Source organism: Cupressus sempervirens, chromosome 9, assembly GCF_028749045.1.
Source record: "Cupressus sempervirens isolate cs-2001-9-10 chromosome 9, ASM2874904v1, whole genome shotgun sequence".
NCBI classification, from domain to species: Eukaryota; Viridiplantae; Streptophyta; class Pinopsida; order Cupressales; family Cupressaceae; genus Cupressus; species Cupressus sempervirens.
The window spans coordinates 660,777,758-660,796,643 of NC_143126.1; the positions used below are offsets into that span (position 1 = coordinate 660,777,758).

General features: G+C 35.3%; 1 protein-coding gene across 3 annotated transcripts in view; it reads left to right on the plus strand.

Annotated features, from left to right (window-relative positions):
* Positions 1 to 18,886, plus strand: part of LOC149540481 (feruloyl esterase 1-like) — a 65,652-nt gene that overhangs the window by 37,876 nt on the left and 8,890 nt on the right. For all 3 annotated transcript variants that reach the window (XM_089801580.1, XM_089801582.1, XM_089801581.1), the window contains 3 exons: positions 2,415 to 2,480; positions 2,642 to 2,689; positions 4,686 to 4,753. In XM_089801580.1, the coding sequence (XP_089657706.1) occupies positions 2,415 to 2,480; positions 2,642 to 2,689; positions 4,686 to 4,753 (182 nt within the window). The remainder of the gene's footprint in view (positions 1 to 2,414; positions 2,481 to 2,641; positions 2,690 to 4,685; positions 4,754 to 18,886) is intronic.

Genomic DNA, 18,886 nt, shown 5'->3' on the forward strand with positions numbered 1-18,886 from the left:
ATCAACCTATTAATGCCCAACCACTAGGCTTATAGAACATGAGAGTCAATTAAGCAATGTTACAAACCTAAGTGCTGCATTGCACCTCAAAAGGAGAACAAAGGCACATGCCTTGTAACAATCCCTTCCCCCACCCGCCCCCCCCCTTCTACCACAAGCGTGAGGTTTGTACCTGTAACCTAGGCTCCAATGCCAAACTTTGGCTATGACATAGGGGGTGTTTCCCTAATGCTTGAGAATTTGCTGGAGGTGGGCCACCTATAGTGCCACTTTGTTGGCCTAGACTTGGATTTGAAGTAACACATTATTTTAAATATGTTTACTAAAATGTGATCATTTTATATCAAGTGCTTTGTGAAATCAAGACAACATTTCCAACTTTCAAAAAAGAAGATGATCTCCACCGTAAAAGTATGTCAAATTTGGGTAAACTTGAAGGGAATGCAATACCAATTCCTCAAAAGAGCCATATGTAAAGAAAAGGGTTTAGGCCGAAAGGGGCAAAAGAAATCATGAACCCACCTTTGCAATGTTTGAATAGGATGATAGAGGTAGAAGAGTTGTTTGAAAGACTTTGGTTGCCCACAAAATTGGTAACGAGGGTCAAGGATATCAATATGCGAATGCTAGAGAACCTAAAGGCAAGTCTTGGAATAGGATACACTACGCAAAATGGGTGAGCTTAGTCGCAATAATAGAAAACCAAATGTTGTGAGACTGTTGTTTCTATTATGGTAAAATAATGAATGTGTTATTAAACAAAGATCATGAATGATCTATATATACAAGATACAAGAGAATGTTTCTATACCAAACAGGAGAGAGTAAACATTCTTGTAAAGTGAAAAAGAAAGTTCCCATAATGAATAGAAGGAGTTTATGGAAACATTACAAAAAGAGTGATCGTTAGAAAAAGACGAAAGAGAGAGTAAATAGAAACTATCTAAAATCGTAATAGTTCCCAAATGGACAAAGGTGATTGCATGTGCCATCGAAATTTCAAAGAAAGCACCATAGGAAGGTGCAAAAAGAGTCAATAATATCCCAAACATAGCTTGTAATTGTAGAAGATGGTGTTGGGAGATAGTTGTCACCTTTTCACACATCACCCGTTCCCGCCTAAATGAGGGCAGTCTAGAAACTTTATAGGAGTGGGACAAAATACACCCTATGAAGCAACTTCGAGGATTTAATATAAGTTGGTTCTTCTTTTGGTGTTTTTGGGAAAGGGGAAGGAAAATTAAACAAAAATCAAGGTGATGCGCTAGAGATCCTACACAGACCAAAACATTCATATCTGCCCCTAAGAAGTGCCCATTAAGGCTTGTAGGAAATGTTCCTATTATTCCACTAATACAACCCTTCTTAGAGAGTTTCATTAACCAAAATGGCATGGCATAACCAAAGAACACAAGCACTAAGAGAGTAACAAGACATGATCTAATAACTTGCAAATTAGTGATGAATTATATGAGCCCGAGAGTAATAGATGATAGTTATGCTCATTCAAATTTGATACCAAATCTTAAGTTCATTTATAAAACAGAAGGAAACAAACAAAAAGAGCATATTGGGCATAGTCTAGTATATTTCCTCGATTAATAATCTACACACTCTCATGGACTTTAATAAACGTAATTATTAATGACCACCTGCATCTGTTAGGACTGCAACCATAGCCATTCATCAAGGGGGCTAATCATATCTACGAAGGTTTGATAAATTAGGCTATTCTGCGGCATCCATAATCCTATTGTTGAATGCCTTCATTAGCTAAATAGTCTGCAATATATTTTTGCTTGCTATAGCACTGTAGGGCCTTAAAAGCTTCAAATTTATCTTAAGATTTCAAAATGTTTTAAAAAACTGACTTGAGCTTCCAATTAGGGCAGCATTCCATAATAACTGCATTCAGTGCTGTAATCCCCATCAATCACCCAATTCCCAACCAGATGGACAGGTCAAATACATACCGCAAGGGCCTTCTATATTGCTGCATTGTTGTTTCAAACCTCTAAGCATTAGATTATCTTTTGAGTCCAAGCAGAAAGCCAGTACACATGATACTAGGGTTGTGTTTGGATGCTCCATCAAAGTTCAATTTTACACCTTGTGTAGCCTTCCAATTCTCCATCCTATTATCTTTAGAGCTTACCAACCATGAATGAGAAATTCTTGAATAAATGTTACCTTATTCTAAGAGCAAAAGAATCCTTGCAAAGGTTACTGTTAAAGGAAAACACTCACCACATGGGCGTAAGGAGATCAATTTGATTCTCTTGAAAGAAACACGATAATCGAACAAAAAGGAATTTTTGGCAGTTCTTGAATCTTAATTTTGGTTGGAGGAGGATATTGTGTATGATTAGGGCAATTTGAAAGCACTTCTAATAATAGTATTTTTAATTTTACAGGTATATATGGATGATCTAAGTGCTCTCCTTTCTTGGACTTGTTCCAGGTGTAACGGTTTGACAGAGGTGTGGGAAACAGAATGCTAGCTTTAGTTACATTTATGTTATGGTCTTACTTACCATAATGTGCTGCATATGAAACTTGCCTATACATTTTCTGAAGAATACAGTTAATGCAAATAATGGATAAGATCATTCTGCTGACATAAGTCATAAATATCCAACAGGGTTTTGAGATGATAGAGCTTATTGTTGATGTGCGACATTGCCTTCAGGTAATTTTCTATTTGAACCATTCTGGTAGCACTTCCTCTCTTTAATTCTTGTGAGTTCATATGGGGAAATGTTTATCAAAATATTATTAATGACTGTCAAAGATTTTTATAGTTTTTTTCCTTTAGGGCTTTTTTTTTGATTCACAATACTGCTTTTGGGTAATTTTCTGTTTTTCTTGAACCAACCCTTTTACAAAAGAATTTCCTGTTTTCATTCTCCTGATTAAATATGGTTTAAGTCTTCAATAACAATAAACACTCTTAACTGTTTTAGTAGTTTTCACAAATAACAACTAACACTGTATTGAATATGATTAAACACTCTACAATAACTGAAAAATGGCTTAAATATGATAAGATGTTGTTTGATATATAAACACTGTCATCCTTTTAGTAGTTTCCATGATCATCGAGATAATAAGGGATGTCAATTTCAAACCAAAAAGATTACAAATATTGTTTTGAGCATACGGAAAATAATGGTATAACTATAATCTATGTACAATCTGTGTTCTTCTCATTTGGTTATGTTGTAGTAGATTTTACATATTACAAATCGTGGCATCTTCTCAACCATACAAGTCTTCGTTACAGTCTGCAGTACTTGTTAAACTATAACATGTTTGGTATATAGTATTTTATGATTATCTATCAAGATAACCTGGATTTTCTTGATATAATTTAAACTCAAAAGTCAAAACAATATTACAGAGTTATGACTACTTCAGCACATTTAGATTGATTGTTCATATAAATTACAATAATGTGAAGAAATCACTTTTGAATGGCTGTACCTCTTTGTCAGAGTTTACCTAGCAGATAATATTGAATATTATGGATGTGTTTATTACTCAAACTTCATATGCCATGGTGTGAGCTCTGAGATATCAGATGCTTTTTGGTTTTGAAGGTTTTCAATGTTCATCAATTTGCCTATTTGATTTAGGATCATTATTAAGACCGATAATATTAGCATCTTGGTACTCAACAACAATACATGTTAGATTAATATGGTGTCAATTGCCATAATAGTAGCAACCTGATTAATTATGAAGGGCCACCACCGTTGCAAGGATTCTGACTGCTGGGAAAGACATAGCCTTCCATTCATAACAAAGGGATACATATATTGAGGAATCATCAAATAGGAAAGAAACATAAGAATGGAGATTATAAAAATACAAATGTTACTCTTCACAAGGAAGAGATAAGAGAAATAAGGGGCTATATCACTAAATAGAAAGAAAGAGAATGACCATTATCAAACGGAAATGAATTATCTGCAATGCTGGAAAGCACTGTTTAACAGCTGTTAATGCTGTAACATACTATCTACAAAATACTAAATCAGAAATATATATATTCATTTGTATAAAATAAATATACTCATAACAAATCGATAAACTTATATTTATCTAAATTTTATTACTATTGACTTAAAAACAGGAAACTGTAATGTTACCAAGGAGGGGCTTGTATAAATCCAAGCGATGGATCTTTCTCCCAAGATAGGGTGGAGGTCAGCAACCCCAAGTGCCTAGTGAACATCGTCCCAAGAATGGCTTAAGGGCTTAGATTTGTAAACTCTGAGGGAATCCATTGCGAAGTTGGTGTCTAGGCAACTTGGACAACATTTAGTCCTTCATTAAGTTGAAGTAGTTATAAGGTAGGAAATGATGATAACAGTTTGTACTGTCAACTCAAATCTAATAAGATTAATGACTAATCCTATCAGGGGACATTTGCAATCCAAACCCTAATTGAGGAATTTAGGATAAATTAGTAAAGGTTCCAACAGGGGACATTACATACTATGCTTAAGGGTGATGTTTGTGTACTGCAACCTCCATATGGAAACAAAATGTGACTTGACATATATCTCATATATACCTAAGAGATTGTTCAAATTAAGGTGCATAAACTAATTAAGGTATAGTAGCATACATTGTTCTGTTAACATGAAAATGTGGTAAAGGTGCACTTGGTGTCCTTGCAGGCTTTCGTGGGTATTGCAAATGATCTAAATGCAATTGTCATTGCATTTAGGGGCACCCAGGAAAACAGGTAAGCAAATTACTTGTCACATTCTTTTGTTTTTGTGCTGAAATTGTATATTCTGCTTTTGATTTGACCATGGTAGTTTCAAATTTACAGATCACATGAAGCTATAAATCATGCCTATGTGTATTGACTATTGGATAGAAACCGTGTTATTGGCTAGTTTTCTTATAGTAGTTTTCAGTAGTTAGTTTAAGCATGTAGCCTATCTCTTAAAAGTTTTTAAATATTTCTTGTATATGAGATGACTAGGTACATATAAGCTAAGCAAATTATTATTTTTTAATCTGCACAGAGTGGCCTTGCAGACTCCTTTCTTCAGTTGAAATAGTTGAAAAATCTATGGGTAAACTTTTCTTGTGTTTGGCCTAGTGTAGGCGGTGTTTGTTTCACTCCACTTACCTTAGGATTCAATGCTATATGTGCACTGAACTTCATAGCTTCTTTTGTTTTGTGCATGGGTTTGTTTGAGTGCCCGAGCAATCTCAGTGAATGGTTTTATTTGCCTGCCTTCTTGTTCTTATTCTTTGCATTATACTTTTTTCCCATCCAGCACTGTATTGTAAAGTCATTTAATTGTCTCAAGCCTCCTTGTTTTTGTCTACAAGTTCTCTCCTGCAAATGTTCGTGTATCAAACTTTATCCTTGTATTTTTGGAGCATCATAATTGCTAGCGTTTTCACTCATCATGACTGGATACAAACTCTATTGTGATGAATACAAACATTTAATGAATGTTTTTTGCTAAGGCAAGCAGGGCTTTTTGTGAGGTCCTCAATTTTTTTAACATAAGATAAAGCATCAAGCACATCGGGACAAGAAGGAACTACCAAAAAAAGACCGCACCAAATAGCAATGAAAATCTAAAACAGCAATGAGACTAAAAGCTACAAACAAACAGCCCCACCCATATCAAGATGGTTTAAAAAAGTGATCCAAAGCAGTTTTATTTTTCATAATAATGGCCTTTCTATCTTCAGGCCTTGGAGTAATGTAAGAGGCATCCATCTTTGAATGATCCATAGAGCTTTTGTTTTCATCTTCAGACCTTCTATTGTTGAGCCTGGGAGAAAACATAGGATGACTAACAGCACTATCGTCCAGTCTTGAAGTATTGTGAGATACGATGTTTTCATCTTTCTGAACCTTAGAGGGAGAAGAAGAATTCAACTGAGAGGCAGGCCGATGTGCCTTTCTCTTCCAAACATTGTGATTTTACTTCCCTCTTAAACAAGAATTATGCCTCATTTCGCTACATGAATTGCAAATGATTGGAAAATCTTCATAATGTATCTGTTGTAACAAAATTCCTAATTAGAGGATAAGGAAATCTGGGTTGGAACCATCTGACTTTCCTTCAGAAACACAAAAAGTCTGGCGTATGAAAGCTGTTACTTCAATTTAGTGATATTATCTATAACACAATTCTGCCGAATCAATTGGTAATAATCATCAGAATCTTTTCACTCCAAAATTCCAAGGCTAGGCCGGGTAGACAAACCCAAACAGGAAATTTGGAAGGGTGATCCTTCATATGGTTGAAACTAGGAGTCTATTGTTTAATGCATGGCCATTCTTTTCAAAAACTCTAGGTCCATCTGATAAATTCCTAGTGTAGTCTTTCAGATTGGAAAAGGTAAACAGAAAAAAATCATTTAGCGTTTCTTTTACCTCAACCTCGCCTAGGAGATTCCAAATCTGAAGCACCAATCTTCTAATGGAATCAATGTTGGGATGTTTACCATAGAATCTTCGAACAAGAGATTTCCAAAGCTGAGCAGAAGTTTCTTACAATCATAGAATCAGGAATATTGATCTGAATCCCCTCATCCATCACAATCTCTGTGGAGACATTTGAGGTAGATGTAGGAACAGCATTAAGGAGAAATATAGAAACTTCTATCTCAGGTTAACTGTTTATCCCAGCTACTGGGTCCTCGCTTCCTGGAAAAGAGAACCAACCTTGGAAGCAACATCACTTTTTAAAACATTCTCTAACATATCAGGAACATTAAGAGGAGGGCAATCCACATTATCTTCAGTTATCTTAGCGAAAGGCTTAATAACTTTCAGGGTAGAAGAGAGGGTCTCAGGCAGTTTCCAGAATTGTGACTCATTTTGGGGGTAATTGTATGTTGATAACCATGATAAACAAAAGATTTTGTATTGAAAATGTCTACTCTGATGATTTGCTACAGTTTGAAAAGTATAATTGCTAGAGTATGTATTCATCATGCCTGGATACAAACTCTAGCAATTATGCAAACATCTAAATTGGATTTTGATAACTATGATAACCTGAGCTCTTGCATTGAAAATGTCTTGTCTGATAATTCGCTACAAAACAAATATTGATTTTTGATACTGATTGCATTTCTCTGTAACCACTAGGAAATGTGGTATATGGCTATGAGGGCTCAAATTGAAATAGGGTACACAAATGTATGAACAAGGACACAGCTATAGTAGTTCGAAATACAGTCACTGGGAGATGTGGGTATGGGTACATGGGTGGAGTCCAACTCTGTGAACCTCAGTATCACATTAGAATTTACCTTATACCACTGATTTTCTACATACACATAAATAATGTTATGCACTCCTGACAAATCAACTTGATGTTTCTTGTCATAAGTAGAACTCTTGAATATTGTATTTACTGCAAACTGGATGTTCTTAAAGTTAGTTTCTAGGTCAATATATCATTAATCCATATTGTATCACATTAGAATTTACCTTATACCACTGATTTTCTACATACACATAAATAATGTTATGCACTCCTGATAAATCAACTCGATGTTTCTTGTCATAAGTAGAACTCTTGAATATTGTATTTACTGCAAACTGGATGTTCTCAAAGTTAGTTTCTAGGCCAATATATCATTAATCCATATTGATATATGCTGCTTCTTTCCAATCAGATAAATAGGGTTAAAGTAGAGTTTGTTGCTTAAAAGTGATAAACATGTGTGTTTCTGATAGGGAGGTTGGATGAATCAATCACTGATTCATGCTCTTGGTCTTCAACTAAGACTCTTAGGGTGTCTCTTCCACACCACTTGTCACCTATAGGACCTTATCTTCCTAAGGATCCCCTGGTCTCTCTAGCCAACTTAACTACAAGAAAGATTACTTTATCAATCCAAAACTTGATGCATTCACACTCCCTTCACCCTAGCCCTTAAAGCAACATAAAGGCCCACAACCTCCAAATCTTGAACTAGGCCTTGCAGAGGTATGGAGGTATTGCAAAACACTTCCACTCAACCAATTAGGTCTGTTAGAAGTCCCACCAAATCCATCTTCCCATCCGATCTTTTCATTTCTTCACAAATAGGCCTAAAAGGCTAGTAGCCCCAATTAGGGTTCCTACAGCGAGAAAATAGGGTTTTTCTCCTGTGCTTTCCAAAAGAACCCTGCAATCTTTTTTAGGTTTCTTGGTTCATTAGTCATTCCCTCGAGGATTTTTTGGGTTTTGGGGTCATACCCTTCCATCCATTGCCCTAACCCAAATTAGGTGAAAATTAGGCTTTTTAGGCTTCACAGGTTGCTTCAACAATCTCTATTGTTTTAGGCCTGCTCTAGGATTGGTAGAAACCTCTCCACTTCATGGGATGATGGTAAGACTTCCTTCTTCCATGTCCAAAAGGAATTTGGACTCGAGCTTTGCTCCTCTGCAAGTAATGCTGGTTTCTATATGGGCTTCCCTAGCCGGACTCACCACAGGTTCACCTAGGGCAAGACCTTAAAAAACTTGCGTTGCATTTGATGCCTCGGCTTCTATACATATTATGTACATGGAGTCTACTCACTATTCCCAAGAGGTCGTACGGATTAAACCGTGGGAAAGTGAGTTAGAGCTCCATCTTCAAGAACTACCTCGACAAAACCATTGACAGTGTAAAACCAAAGTAATTTTACAAGAGGTAAATAAACTAATCAAAATCCCTATCTACCAACACACAGAATTAGGAAAACATGTCAAACAAAGGATGCAGAGGTGACAATATGGATCTTGAACTCCTAATTACCTACTATGATAAAAACCAAAGAAATTGCTCATAAATGCTTCAAGATGCTGATTGCAAAAACACTCAATCTGTACAATGGACTTCCAACCCTGCTCATAGGTCTTCTCATGCCTTATATAGGGTGGTTAGGTGGTTATTCACTCCTTAGGACTCCTCTACAATGCTTTGCAACTTTCTTGCCAAAAGTTGCAAAGTTGCACATTGCAACTTTTACATTTTTTTACAACTTTTCTCCAATTTGGTCAAATGACCTTCAAATCTTCCCAAACTTAACCACAAACCTTATCTAAGGTAAAAACCTCACCCTAACTCTTCCTAGATGTTATTGACCTCATGATGATGTCATCACCATGCCTTGTGCCAATCAGAGGGCTTTGCAACTTGCTAGTCCCTAATTGTACCTAGTGAAAGGCTCTAAGACCCTATGAACAAAATCTCCGTTGTACTCCTATAGTCAACATGACCTTATATCCAACACATCCAAAATGCCCTAAGGCTTACACTTACACAACAAAAACATGAAACCTTAGATTGCCTAGGCAATCCTTAGGTGCTCCTGCACCAGTTTCCAATGTTGAAGTTTATAGCTACAATATAAATCTTTATCTTTGGGCATTCATTCCATGGTCACCTTCAGCTGAAAAGGACATTTATGATAAATTGTAATATTAAATAAAGACGTGTCATTCAATGTGCATTAAGGCATGGAAATACAAAGAGTTGTAATTGTAATAAAGAGTCACATTTTAGGAAATCAAAGAGACTGTCGGTTGGATTGTGAAGAGTCTTTGTTTTAGTTGTATATATCACATCAAGCAATAGGCATTGTACACTTGAATTTTATGATCAATAAAAAGATATTTTGTTGTGTGGCTGGGTTTTTCCCTTCATTCTAGAAGGCTTTTGCTTGGATGTTTCTATGTGTCTCTTGCATCTTTTCTGGTTATTTGTTTTTGCTGTTTATCTGGTGTTTGGGTTAAAATCTAACATGGTATCAGAGCCAGGTTTATCATAGCAATGAAGAATTCTTTGAATATTCATCTTTGATCATTGTCGTCTCTTTGGTAATGGGTTTATTGGATCTTTGTGTCTGTTATTAGGACTCTAATCTCTTTCTTCAAAAGAAATACCCTTTCTGGCTAAGGCAGGACCATGAATTTCTTTGTGTATTTCTTTTCATAGATGCTGATTGAATTATGTACGTGACTTATTTGGATGCCGAGTCTATGTTTGGGATTTTTTCTTGTGTTGTTGACTCCGGTTTATCCTTTTATCATTTTTTTTTTCCTTTTAAAATCTCAAGGGCATTTTGGTAGCTATTCCTGTTACGTATTCTTGATTTTTGTCATAAGTGAAGGGACTGCAGTGGGTGTCATGAATGAAATATTTGAAAAGCGTATCAGTCCACTAGCTTTGTGCCCCTAAATTCGTGACTGTTTAAGACAGATTCTGTGGCAAATTCATATCTCCAGTCAAATAAAAGTCAGGTGACTCAAAAGGAAATGAGAAGATCGACCATGGCAATTATCTTCATAATTAAAGATCAAATACAGATGTTTTTTGGGCTACATCCAGTCTTTTGATGAAGTTTTTGTCATGTTTATCGTATCAGCTTTCATTCCTTTCATGTTTATCAATGATGTTTGGAATTTATTATTTTATAAATGCCAAGATGTCATTATGATATTAGGAGCTGTTCATCGGCATGGAGAGTATAGGTGCGTATGTTATTATGGGAAACAAAAAGGCCATTGTAATTATTATTACATGGGATGATCATTTCACTCATCTTCTTCCAACGGTGCATCATCATTATAATGTTCGATTCTCTAATTTCCTTCCAATGGTGTATGGATGGGATGCATAAATGCAACAGTGCATGATCAAGATCAGAGCAAGTAACGATAGTCTAGAAGAGAGACTTGATTGTGTCTTTTGTTGGTCTATGTCCGTTAATGTGCAGGCTTTGTTGTCAAGTCTTCTTCCATATCGTTGAGCATTCATGTACAATGATCTGTGTCTTGATTGCATGTTTATTGTGGTTATAGTCAGTCATTTTTTCTGGAAGAATCTTTTTGACGGAGAATTAAGAGACAGGTGTGGCCTTTGTTGAGAATAGTTTTGAATCATCAGTAAAAGAACACATTATTCTTTGGGCGGCATTTTCTGTATTTTGTTCTATGTTCAGGATGAAGGAAATGAATTTTTTTCAAAAAAAGTTCAATCACTGCCTTGCAGCTGTCCATGAAAATGAAGCAGATATAGTAGGACCTATAGCAGGGATGCACCGCACTCAGATGATGACACCCTCAAATTTTTAAGTATGACCTTGGCCTGCACTATGTCTTATTCATTTCCTATTGAGAGACATTATTCTGGTATATGTTAGTCATTGACATGAGGCACTATTTTGGGGTTGCTGAGTTCATTTATTTCATACTACGCATGTGGCTATAGAATAGCTTTTTATGCCAAGTATAATCTGAAGATTTGGGGCAGATACTTGAACAGTTAGTCAAGCTCAAACCTTTCATATTCATATATGTGTGATTCCTGTTTTTGTTTGTGTCAGCATCAGGTTTTGGGCATCCCATCCTTGGTGGCCATCTATGACCACATGGAAACCTACATTTTTGGATCTTGATTACCATGTTACCCTCTTAATGAGTGAGCTTGATCTTGATGATATTTGTAGACTCTGCTTAAACTCTGGTTTGGGTATAGGTTGCAGAGATAAGCATTGCATGAAATTGTTAAGTATCCTATGATTTTTGATATTCTGTTATAGTTGAAAATAGTGGTTACCTTTCAATATTTATGAATGTTGGTTATAAATAGCAATTGATCTTTTATCTCTCATCGTTGCAAGATGCAACAAGAAAGGCAATATGTTGCTTTAAGTAAGAGGGAGATGTTAGCTTCAGAGAGAGGCTTTATAATTAAGAGAGAGTGCTTATGGAATCCCCTTCATTCTCATAAATGCTTGTGATGCTTGTGGTATTTGTAAAATTTGAGACTTAAATACAATTAAGTCTTGTTTTTGTTATGCCTATTTCTATTCTTGTGTGAATAAATAAGATTGTAAGAATCAACTATGGTAACTCTTTCACTTTGGGAAGTGAACATCATGTTGACAATCCATGATGACATCACATTGAGAGATTCTGTGATGGGAGTTGGATGTCGTGTTGAGAGATTCCATGACAGTTCACGTTGAGAGAGTCCGTGATTAAAGGTTTAACTGTGATTCTTACAAGTCTATCATATTGAGTGATTCCATGATTGTGAGTAATTTTTACGGGACTATCATGTTGAGTGATTCCATGATTATTAATGATGAGTATATTGTTCTCTTAATGTCATGAGAGAATCTGGTTGTGTTTCTTGCAAGATTTCATGTTGAATGATTCCATGAAATTTTATGGGATCTATATGATTAGATTTTGTTGTTGACATTTTGGTTGCAGCTTTGTGTGACTATTCAGCTAAAGATTTCTCTCTCTCCCTCTCTCTCTAAGAGGGAGTGTTGGAGTTTATAGCTACGATAGAAATCTTTATCTCTAGGGTTAATTCTGTAATGGTCACCTTCAGTTGAAAAGGACATTTATGATAAATTGTAATATTAAATAAAGACATGTATGTTCAACGTGCATTAAGGCATGAAAATACAGAGTTGTAATTGTAAAATAGAGTCATGTTTTAGGAAATTTAAGAGACTTTTGGTTGGAATGTGAAGAGTCTCTCTTTAAGTTATAGCTATCGCATCAAGCAATAGGCATTATACACTTGAATTTTATGATCAATAAAATGATATTTTTTTGTGTGGCTGGGTTTTAACTTTTAACCTTCATTCTAGAGGTATTTTCCCAGGATATTTAGGTGTCTCTTGCATCTTTTTTGGTTATTCATTATTGTTGTTTATCTGGTGTCTGGGATAAAATCTAAAATCCAAACCATACTGTGAGAAAATGAATTAAAGCAATTGGCTATCTTCCTTATTATTATAATTTTATAATCATTGGCCATCCTGAATAAAAATAAGATACCTTGGGAGGTGGCATAAGCCAATCATATACAATCTTACAAGCAATATAATTTACTTGGTATGGTAGTACATGGTGGAAGACTAGCCCTTTAGCTAAAGCTAAGAATTCCTAGTTATAAAAGTTAACTTTACCCTAGAAGGAAATGGCATTACAAAAGTGGAGGATTTTTATAGAATTTAAGACAAATAGAAATAATGAACATAATGACACGTAAAATACCTTGGGAAAACCCTCCAACTTGAGAGAGGAAAACCCAACCAAAAATACACACACACACCCACACACATATGTCCAAGGGAATTAACTTGGTTGAAGCAATGAGTTCTCATTGTGGAGACCCAGGTTCAAATCTTAGGAGGGACATCTTTGTGGGATTATAAGTTGTGACTCTTGGTCTTCCAATTGTTGTTTCTAGTGTGGTTTCTTGTAAGGACCTCAAATAAGCTTGTAAGTCTAATGTTGTTGCTCAAATGAGTAAAAGGTTTGTAAATGATCTTCAATACACACACACACCATACATAATTGGCCAATTCACACCTTTCCCAGTGATCATTCACAGATCATAATAATCTTACTTGATAACAAACTTATAGAAGCAATAATAATAAAAAAATCAAGTCCAAGTATCTACTGATCATATAAAAAACTCCTTCAATAACATTGACCAACCAAAGCAAGCAAAGTTGATATCTATAAATGCTGTAACTCCTTGACATAACTGCACACCTTTCTCACAAAGAGTTAGACTCTTCATTGTCATATATGAAATGGTTTAGTGAAGAAATATTTAATTAATGTTTTAGATAGGGACATTACAGCCCTCCAAAATGAGGTCAAGGCAATGTATCGCAAGGAGACCAAAATATTGTGGGGTGCCTCTCCATCAAAAGTTTACTTGCAAGAATTTTAAATTAATTAGAAATATACACATGTTAAGAAACATAGAATTAGAAAAGTACAAATAAATTTATTTTCAAAACTTGACAAGTTAAAACTTAAAGCTTAGAAGTTTACCTGCAACAACATAACTTGCTGCATTATGTCACCACCTGCATCACATTTTCTTCCCCCACCTCTGCTATGACTTCCTCAATAACCTCACATAAGTATGTGGTGTTTTTGACATGAGAAGTACGTGGCGTTTTTGACATTAGAGGAAACATCAAGAGACTTGAGGAACATGGTGGATCCTACAAAATTTAAATAGAGCAAAACAATTAATTATCATGGATCATCAAGAAATTAGCAATCAACAAATCAAAATTTAAATTATTCAATTACAATTCACAATGCATGTAGGAAAGTAAAATGATCAATCACCTCCATAGGAAATAAGAGAATCGAGGAGTGTTCTATTCCTCCTATCTGTCCAACCATTAGTCATGATGGTACAACACTTTATATGGTCCATTCCCTTCGATGGTCCTCTAGCTTAAGTTTCATATCCTCTACCATTTCATCTAAGAAGTACCTACTCAATTGAGCCTTAGTAGGGGCTTTAAATGTCGGACCACAAATATTTACGACATCTATCATGCCTTGCCAATAAGGAGGCCTGTCACAAATAGATTATGATTAGAAGTTAATATGACAAATCATTATGTAATATGAAACTATGATTACACAAATAGAAATAATTAAATTTAACTTTAAACTTATAGAAAACAAATAATAAAGAATTAATTACCTGGCTACAATAAATGGAATGTTGCAAAAGTACCAAAATTTGCAAATTTGTTTTCTGGCAGCATCATGAATCTCCTTGTTCAAACCCATGCTCTCAAGCGAGGGTTGTGCGCCAGGAGTAGTGCGTGACACTAAGTAACTATCCAATCTGGACTTTTACATGCTAGGACGAAATGTAATTAGGGTCAATCTCAGTATAAGAACGGGTAGCACTAGCATTGGGATGAAAGGGAGGCCTGGAAGAACCTTCTCTAATGCAACCTACAGATGTGGATGCGGGAGTGTGGGAGCCAATAGCACTTAACTGTTCAAGTTGCCTTTTCTTATTTAACTTCTCTTGTTCATATGTTTGTAATGCCATATAACAAAAACGTTTTGCTTCAGTAGTTTGTTGAGTGCACACGGTAATATTATGTCCAGGTATGCTAGCAATATGGTATTTGAATCTATAGATGCCACCAGAATTTATGCCTTTACTAAACATACATTTTGTTTGATGTTTTGTTCTTCTAGGAAATTCTTCTGTATATTTTGAAGCCTCATCCTTTCTAGGCATTGTGAAAAATGAAAGTTAAGGCTGCTGCAATAAGAAAATTCAATTAAAAACTTGTACTAATAAAAAAAAGTAAACCCTACATTCTTTTTGAGAAAATTGTAAATACATGTTTGCAAATTTGTTATAAAAACATTGTAGGTTCGCAAGATTGCACTTTGCAATTTAGTGAAAAAACATTCAAGATTTACAAATACTAACAAAAATAAATAAATCAACACTTACCTTTTGCCAATGAGTTGAGGAGCGTTGCTATTGACTCCTTAATGCCCCCAATGCAATCTTATGGCCTCCCCAAATTGATTTTTGATCTCCTTGATGCTCTTCTTTTTTGTTGGTTGCAAACTTGTGGTTTCTCTTTTGTTTTCTCTCACTTTTCCTCTCTTGTAACAATTGGAAGGCCTTTTAGGGTTATTAAAAAGAGGAATAGCAAAAAAAATCATGAAAAGAAGAAGTATATTTTTATGTTTTTAATTTGAGCAATATGGCTGTCATGTGACTGATTGTTCGAGCGATATTTGGTGATTTTATGTGATTTTTGAAGAAATAGCCTGATTTGGTGATTTATGCCCAAAAATTGGCAATCCGATTCACCGAGTCAACAAAAATCGCCCAACCTAACTCGAATCACGAAATCGCTAGAATCACCTGAATCACAACAATTTTGGGATCTTTGATTAAAACACATGCTTCTAGGAAGATTTGATAGTACATGTCATTTTGAATTTGCATTTATTGATGCAATTGTGGGAAATGTATACAACTTACAATTTGTCAACTATGGAAGTTATTGTAGCTACTATATGAGCCCAAAGGCATAAATCGAGGTTTATTCCAAAATAAGATGCAATTATTTGCTCATGTACAAATATGTGTGAAAGGGAATGAGTAGTGGAAAACATGAACTAATGAGATGTATATAGGTTGGGGAAATGAACAAGGACCTAGTAGATGGTGATTTTTAGTTTATTACACATGGTGTTCGCAAGTAGGTTTCACTATGGTTCTTGTCCAAGGTGCCACTAAAAGATGGTTTTTACCTTTTCTAATTATATTTGTATGTTTCTTTTGCATTGTTCATTTTTTTGGTGTTTTGCAATTGTGATATTTAGTCATGGAAGTTTTAGAGGTGCATGCTTTTGATTAACAATATGAAACTTATTAGCTTTGCTATTCATGATATGATTGACATGATTAAGGGTGTCAAGGCACTTTTGATTTGGACATAATGACTAAGACAAACATACTCAAAATATTTTGGTGGCTAAGATAATTTCACTAGTGCTTGCACCATAGGTATTGTTGTACAATTCTTTTAATGCAAAAGAAGCCTCTTTTGAGTTGAAGTATCTCGGTAAGGTATCTTCAAAGCTCCTTAAATATTATATATCTCTAGGGTTGATGAGATTGAATAAATGATGGAAAGTTTTATGGTGTATATGAGAAAGTTTGGGTGGTAAGGTGTAACAATAGATGTATTTTCATGAATGGTCTTTGACCATGGGATATCAAACGTGGGTAGCAAAAGACTCTTGACATAGATCTCATGGCAATGATGCTTCGTCAACTAATGCATAATAGATCCAAGTAAGGCCATGACAATTTATTATTATTATTATTGATTTTGGGTATTTGTTCTTCCATTGAAATATTGATTGCAATATAAAGGATTTTGGGATCAACATCTACACCCATAGTTGTGAAGGATTTTCTTGGACTATTGTTTGATCTTTTTTTATTTTGAAAAATTAAAGAGGACAAGTTCGTCATCTATTGATGCTCGAAGAGGCTATATTAGTAAACTCATCATTTTGTGATTCTTTTTTTTTTTTTTTTTCTTATTTACCCAATAGCATCTCAAAGAGGTTTTAACTATGGGATTTAATTTGTTTTAATTCTTTTGAATCCTTTGAAAATTTTGAATTAAGGGACTCAAATTATACCCTAAAATAAGTTGGTGCATCTAATTCTATGTTAGCTTTGTTGCGGTCATTGATTGGAAATTCTTAAAGAGGTCTTGTGAATTCAGATATAACTTCATCATTTTTGTATATATCCAGAGACTTAGGATCTTGTTGGTCTTGAGAAATGAGTTTTGAAGAGACAAGTGGAAGAACAATAGAAGGTGTGGTGATGGATGTAGTAGTATAGATTTTTAGCTCATTAAAGGAGGCGGCGAAGTGAGTGAAGGAGTCTTTGAAGTTTTGTGCCCTAACAATTTTAATAATGAGAAAGACACACTGCAATATGAGAGGTGCTATTCGTATTGTAGGATTCTTCCACTAGAGACATATTTCGTAAACCAAATCTATGATGATTGATGTTGATAGTGATTGGTTCAAGAGGATCTTGTTCATTTAATCCCAATCCTTGTCCTTCATAACTTTTATTCTTACTCATTTTGAGTGTCATGGATAGGTCTCTTCGACAAAGCATGGTATCAATTTTTCATCTCTATATATCTAATCATTATTGTTACTACCTATGATTTCAACCTCAAGTAAGTCATTCTTTATGAAATTCATTGTGCCACATTAAATGACTTTTAAGATCTATCCTTTGTTAATTGCTTTAGTGTTTTCCATAGAACCTTGGTGGTAGAGGAAGTTGACCAACATAGTAAGCACCATGATCTCGTAGACCTTGCACCCTTTGTCTATGATATTCAAGAAGTTGACCAACATAGGATGAAGATGGTAATGATGGTGGAGGAATGGCAACATTTGCACCAAGATGATGATGTGATTTATTTTAAGAACCTTACAATAATCTGCAATATTTGAAGTGACTTAGATGTACAAAGCTGCGATTTCTACACCGTGGAAATTGATGCACTAATGATAGGTGGATGGGATTGCTTGCTTATCCTGAATCCATGGATGACTAATAAGGATATTTTATGGAAGTTCAAGGTCAAGAACATGCAACATGGTGTTTCGGTGAATTGGACCCACTTGGATTGAAATTAAAATGATACCTTGGGATTCTTTTATTGTTTCATTGTATGCTCTGGTAGTTATCTTCTTTTGGCTTCAATGTTGTCGTTTGCACAACTCGATTATTTGATGGGTTTGTATCTACACAACTTAAACTAGAGTCCGACTTTCCATTTGTTGACAATAGCCTCTATATTAAGTGTTTTACCATGGGACAGTTCAATAGATGGCATGTCATTTGGATTGATATGACTAGGAATTCATGACTCTCTCATAGCATGTTCCAATATGTCCGTAAAAAGAGGTGATGATTTGAAGTCTCAAGATAGAAATCTTCGCAGGAATCATTCCAAGATGCTCAAGGAAGTCAAGACGATGAGGGTGTTCTTCAAATGCTTACTTGACTACAACTAGTAGTCATGATGCAATTAATGCTTTAATGAGCACAATGTTGACTTGAGCATTGACTTGAGTCATATGGGGGAGGGTGTGGTATTGACATATTTGTTTGATTGTTTTGGGTTGGACCTTTATTAGACATTGAGGGCTGATTTTGGCCATATGTAGGTGATGGGTCCTAATATATACCTAATTGCTCATTGGGTGAAGAGGATGAGGACATATCCTCTATAAGTTTGCCAATGGCAGGTGTGACTGAGGGTTTGAAGTAGGCTGGGCAGAACCCTGGGTCATTCATATGAACACAAGCTAGCGCTTGGCAACAAAGAAAACTCCTCTTTGACCAGGCCACATGGGCGGGAGTTAGGCAGGAGACTTGAGTATATAGCTGGATGATATATGTCTGCAAACTTTTATGTATATATTGCGCTTATAGTTGAATGTTATTTATATAAATAAATTGTAGGGTTTATGTTTATCAGCCA